Source organism: Sinocyclocheilus anshuiensis, unplaced genomic scaffold (assembly GCF_001515605.1).
Source record: "Sinocyclocheilus anshuiensis isolate Anshui unplaced genomic scaffold, SAMN03320099.WGS_v1.1 scaffold489, whole genome shotgun sequence".
Taxonomy (NCBI): Eukaryota; Metazoa; Chordata; class Actinopteri; order Cypriniformes; family Cyprinidae; genus Sinocyclocheilus; species Sinocyclocheilus anshuiensis.
In genome coordinates, this window is record NW_015537958.1 from 2,768 (window position 1) to 8,968 (window position 6,201).

General features: G+C 37.4%; 1 protein-coding gene across 1 annotated transcript; it reads right to left on the reverse strand.

Moving 5' to 3' along the window:
* Nucleotides 1–1,005: 1,005 nt before the first annotated feature.
* Nucleotides 1,006–5,780, reverse strand: LOC107666155 (janus kinase and microtubule-interacting protein 1-like; the record flags this gene model as incomplete). The annotated part of the gene is made up of 6 exons (XM_016457335.1): nt 5,750–5,780; nt 5,521–5,661; nt 4,302–4,762; nt 3,049–3,228; nt 2,788–2,901; nt 1,006–1,152 (listed from the first exon to the last, which is right to left on the reverse strand). Coding segments are annotated over exons 1-6 (1,074 nt in total), but the record flags the coding sequence as incomplete, so codon positions are not given.
* Nucleotides 5,781–6,201: the final 421 nt, after the last annotated feature.

Below are 6,201 nucleotides of genomic sequence, written 5' to 3' on the forward strand. Positions count from 1 at the left end.
CCGGCCGGACAGGGCATCATCACAGTATGGTAGGGGCGTAACATTTCCGTCACATGCTTGAGGTATTCGGCCAATCATAACGCACTGGATAGCTGGCCAATCACAGCACACCTCGCTTTTCAGACCGATGAGCTTTGTAAAAATCGACGTGTTTCAGAAAGCCGGGGCATAGAGGAGAAACAATAATGTACAGTATGTGGAAAGTAATGTGTTTTTTGAGCCTTAAACCGCATAAACACATTTCATTACACCAAATACACAAAATAATGTTCTTTTTAGCAACATCATATGACCCCTTTAAGATATTTAGTCTTGTTTCCAGGGGAAAAAAACTAAATTAAGTGCATTTTGCTTAAAACAAGTAAAATTATCTGCCAGTGGGGTAAGTAAAATACTCTTGTTTTAAGAATATTTTACTTACCCCACTGGCAGATAATTTTACTTGTTTTAAGCAAAATGCACTTAATTTAGTTTTTTTCCCCTGGAAGCAAGACTAAATGTCTTAAGTCATTTGGCTTATCTAGTAAAAGTATCTTGATTTAAGAATTTTAAGATATTTTGACTAGAAACAAGACAAAAATACTAAGTATGATAAGCCATTTTTTGCAGTGCAAAACTCGTATGTTTAGCTGTGCATTTAGTGAATGAGCACTGCGCTACGTCCGAACTGATTGCACTGTATTTTATGTATAATCTTTTTTCTATTCTCATCTGTTTTAATTCATTTTAAATCAATTTTAGATATTTTAAAAGTTTTTAATTTCCTTGTTTTATTGTTGTGATTATTTATTATGATTATTTTCATTGCTTTTATGTAAAGCACTTTGAATTACCATTGTGTATAAAATGTGCTATATACTGTAAATAAACTTGCCTTGCCTTCGGAGACAAATTTTCCTTTCTGATAATGTAAATACAGCTGAGACAATCAGATCCTGATTATTAAAATTATGTCCTGTCCTACATTATTTCCCATCATTTTCCGTTTTTCCTTTAACAACAAACCTGTTCTGCGTTCTCTCTACTGAGTGTCTTCAGTTTGTCCTCCATGCGCTGTAGAGTCTGCAGCAGCTCTTCATTCTTTTTATTCAGCCGTTTATTCTTCTCCATAAGAGGCTTTATCTCTGCATCTGTTTCTCGCACACGTTTCAGCTGTATGACAGAGAGAGACTGATCTACATACAGAATGCAAGACATTTGTGCTAAACTACAATTTGGATTTCCATAAGGATCTTATGAAAATGATCTTACAGATTTTTACAACACAAAATACAAATCTTTTGAGAACAGTGGCTTTAGTGGGTGAGAAGTCAGCAGTGAAAATGATAATGCCAAATGCAAACAATAAAATACAACTAACCGTATAATCATTCATCATTATGATAAATTAACAGAGGAGAAGATGCAGGTTAAATAATATATACAGTATAATACATTAAATGCAGGTTTGGTACATGATATATAAGCTGGGTCATTAAGCGAAACCAGTTGAATATCACAGATTTAAAACATTGTTCCCAATAATCTTTCACATTTACAGTTAAAAAACTATTGAAAAACTGTAAACGGTTTAACATCACATGTAATTTTACTGCAAAGTATTGTCAAATGTATGTTTTTTAGAAGAAAAAACTATTAATTACCATATAATTTACTGTGAAAAAATGGTAAAAGGACATTCCCAGAAGTCACATGACAAAGTTCCCTTTGTGACACACCACATATGATTATATTTTACGTTTTGTTTCTTTATATTTATGTTAACAGTAATGCTTTGTTTTTTTAGTTAATGATTATTGCATTATTTTAGTATAATGTGTTACCCTGATGGTGCTTTGTCTGCATCACCCTGCGCATCAGCTATACGGCCATGTTTATGATCAGGCCATTTGTGATGCATTCATCATGTGGCTTTCTATTGTACCACCTGGTTATTGGTACATTTTGCAAAGTATTTTGGTAGTTCGAGTAGCTTGGTATATTAACATTATATCACTTAATGAAATAGTCGGTTATAAATTGTAAAATATACATACAGTCACCAATATTCCATCCTATTACTGAAACATTGTCAGTCATTTTTACACTGAATTGTTGGCAATAACAGCTGCCATTTTGAACTCTAAATGTAAAGGGTTAGTTCACCCAAAAATGAAAATTCTGTCATTAATTACTCACCCTCATGTCGTTCCAAAGCCGTAAGACCTCCGTTCATCTTCGGAACACAAATTAAGATATTTTTGATGAATTCTGAGAGCTCTCTGACTCTCCCATAGACAGCAAGGTAACTACCACGATCAAGGTCCAGCTGACTCAGAACAGCATACCCTTTTTACGTTCAGTGGATATTCTCCAAAATGACGCTATGGTGACGCGGAGGAGACGAAATGTTAAATAAAGTCATTATTTTTATTTTCTTTGCGTACAAAAAGTATTCTCGTAGCTTCGTAAAATCACGGTTGAACCCCTGATGTCACATGGATTATTTTACCGATCTCCTTGCTACGCATCTGGACCTTGATCATGGTAGTTACCTTGCTGTCTATGGGAGGGTCAGAGAGCTCTCAGAATTCATCAAAAATATCTTAATTTGTGTTCCGAAGATGAACGGAGGTCTTACGGGTTTAGAACGACATGAGGGTGAGTAATTAATGACAGAAGTTTCATTTTTGGGTGAACTATCCCTTTAACAGGATATTTTACAGCGTATGATTCAGATAAGATCCTATTAGATAAATTCCTATATGACTTTTGCCTTTAGTTTGTCGAGAGTGTATGTGTATGTACCAGTTCATTTCTCTCATCTGACAGCAGGGTGTTTCTGTCCTCTAGTTTCCTGATGATTGCCTGCAGCTCAGCGATCTTCAGCTGAAACCTCCGTACATCCCTCTCATCCGCGTCCTATGAGTGGATAAACATTGTGTGATGGCAAAGTTCATCATGCAGGAAAAAGTTCTCGTCATGTTAGTCCAGCTCTAATGAATGTTAATGGTCCTGATGATATAAAAGCTTTTTGTCAGATATGTCTGATCGCAGAACAGAACAAACCTGGTTATTGACAGAGTCTGTGTTTTCCCCGAGGAATGGCGCCACCTCTCTCTTCGGACTCCCATAATGCCGCTCTGATTCCTCCTTCTGCAGCAGTAGACGCTGTGTCTGTCCCGACTGCACAACCAGCTCTTTTTCCAGTGACTGCACCACACGATCTCTGCTCTTCAACTCGTCCATCTGACACAAACACACTTTTGAGTTCATGCTTTTTGTGGTCCAATTCACAAAATGTCCTTCCTTCAGGTCTAGCTGCTGTACTAATAGCAAAAATAGCATTGAGGTAATTCCTACTAATGCATATATAAATATATAAAAACTTGAAAGGTTTTGGGCCAGTAAGATTTTTGTTTTAAGATTTAGATTTTTGACAGTAAAGACATTTACAATGTTACAAAATCTTTCTATTTCAAATAAATGCTGTTATTTTGAACTTTTTATTCATCAAGGAATCCTGAAAAAAGGGTATCACAGTCTCCACAAAAATATGAAGCAGCACAACTCTTTTCAACATTGAGATCATAGGAAATGTTTCTTGAGCACCAAATCAACATATTAGAATGATATGTGACGCTGAAGACTGAAGTTATGAAGCTGAAAGCTGCAAATTCAGCTTTGCCATTACAGGAATAAATTACATTTTGAAATACATTCAAATAGCAAACAGATATTTAAAATTGTTATAATATTTCACAATAAACAAAACCATTTTAAAAAAACTTGCTGACCCCACCCTTTGAATGGTATTATACATAAACTGTTTAAAAAATGTATGTATATCAAAAAAATAAGCTTTTGGTCTGGCCAATTATTTGATGATGTACTGAACACATCCGGTGTCTTTAATTATAAGGGCGCTAATATCAAATCGGTGCAAAAAAAACTTAAATCCTGTCTATTTGTTCTTTGTCATATGAAACACTATTTGTGACTGATTGATATAAGGAATGAGGTTTTTGATTTTGAGGGCTTTTATACATTAATATCAACTTAGCCGATATTTGAAAGGTGATGCATGTCAATATTTTCTCTTCTATTCAAGCTTAATACGCAGAGACAACTGTATAAGTATGTAAGTATAAACATTTGTAGGTTGGTTCCCCACTCTGTCTTTGTTTGTTTGATCCGGAGCAGCCACACTGATTCAACCAATGGCTTGAGACTGGAGCAGAACTATCAGCCATTGTTTTTACAATTCTATGTGGTGACATTCACCTGAACTTTTTTAAAATAACTCCTTCCATCCTTCTTACCAGTCTCCGGATTTCTCTCTCGCTCTCGCGTTTGATTCTCTGAATCTCTTCCTGATGAGCTTGATGGGCCACCCTGAGATCAGCAGCTTTGGCTCTGTCGGCCTGCACAGCATTGGACAGCACCTCCTCTGCCTGCCGCCGCAACGTCTTCGCCTCCTGCAGCTCCTGCGTGAGCCTGAGTTTCTCTGCCTCATAGCTCCTGCGGGCCTCCTCTCGTGCCTCCTCCTTCAGGGCATTACGTAGCTCGCTGCTGGCTCCGTCCCGTAAAATACACACCAGCGCCTGAAGCCGGGACAGTTCTGTCTCGCGGAGTCGTGCCGCCCGGGCCAGCTCGGTCTCGTGTTGCCGAGACAGGCTCTCTCGTGTGGCCGCCACCTCTCGCTGCTTCTCCTCATGGAGCTTGACGCGGAGTTCAGTGAGAGCGACCGAGTGCTTGTGCTGCTCAGTCTTTCGCACACTTCCTGTAATTGCATATTGCTATTTTGACCCACTTAAGTATGACTTAAGTACATCTTTATATGAAATTTCATAATTACTTCTACTGTCTTGTAAGGTTAAAGTGTTCTGCTAAATGTACTAACAAGCATTTATGTTAAACTAAAATATACTTTATTGTTATTTCTATTGAAATGTGTATGTCATGCATTTAAATATATTTGTAATGATGAAGTTGCGGTTTAGTTTCAATTTAATTTTAAAATATATTTTTCAATAATATGTACTTATTATTGAATAGCATTACAATAAAATTCTAATCAAGTTAATGTATTTCTTTAAAGCAAGACAAAAGATTATTAAAACATATGGTTTAAAATGCAATGTAAAAGAAAAACTTTTAATTTGGCATGATTACAAAGTGCACCTTTTAAAGGTGTACTTAAGTGCCATAAAAGTGTCTCTTTAAGTACACTTAAATGGCCTTTTTATGTTATTAATATTATATTATCTCCAATAAAAACCATTTTTAAATATACTTTTAGGATATGAAGTACTACTAGTGCACAAAATCAGATTGGGTGTAATGTGAACAAAGCCATGCAGTAGATGGGTGTACCTTGCCTCTTTCCTGTTGCAGTTCATTTTGCAAGTCACTCAATCGGCTCCTCAGTTCTTCATTGGCTGCCTGTAGAGTTTCTATTTCCTGTTTTCCTCTGCTCTTTTTGGGAGGCGGGGCTGATGTGGGCGTAGTTGCAGCCATCCTCCACAAATGCTGATTCACCAGTCAAATCCACACTTCCACAGTCAAATCTCACTCTAAACCTTTTGTAACACTGGAAATCGACCACACCGTCACTGGCATCTTCCTCTTCTCCTGCTGGAAACAGAAAGGGTCGGTCTGTGAGTTCAGCATCCAAAGTGACTGCACACACAGTTGTTACACTCAGTAAGAGCAAGGGTGTTCCCCTTACACATGCACACAAACTACAGTCAACACTGACATATCTTACACATACGGATCTGAACACTCACATGTGCCATTTGTTTGAGATGGTCCTCACTGCAGAACACAAGATCCAGGGGGCGTGGTTGGATCCAGATCCAACTCCTCCCACCTTACATATACCTAAACCTACCCGTCTCCACCCCCTAGATGTGGATCCAACCATGCTCCCTGGATCTTGTGTTCTGCAGTGAGGGGCTACTGATTTGTTCACTGGAATTTGGCTCAGACATATTTTGCATGTTTGTGCCTCCATCTAGTGGTGTCTTATGGTATTACGTGACAATAGATGCAACAATCACTATATGGCCAACCAACCACTTTTTATTGTTGTTGTTGTTGCTGCTGTTGCTGTTGTTGTGTGTGTGTGTGTGTGTGTGTGTGTATGTGACAATGCATATGTATATATATGTGTATATACAGTATATATATATATATATATATATATAGAGAGAGAGA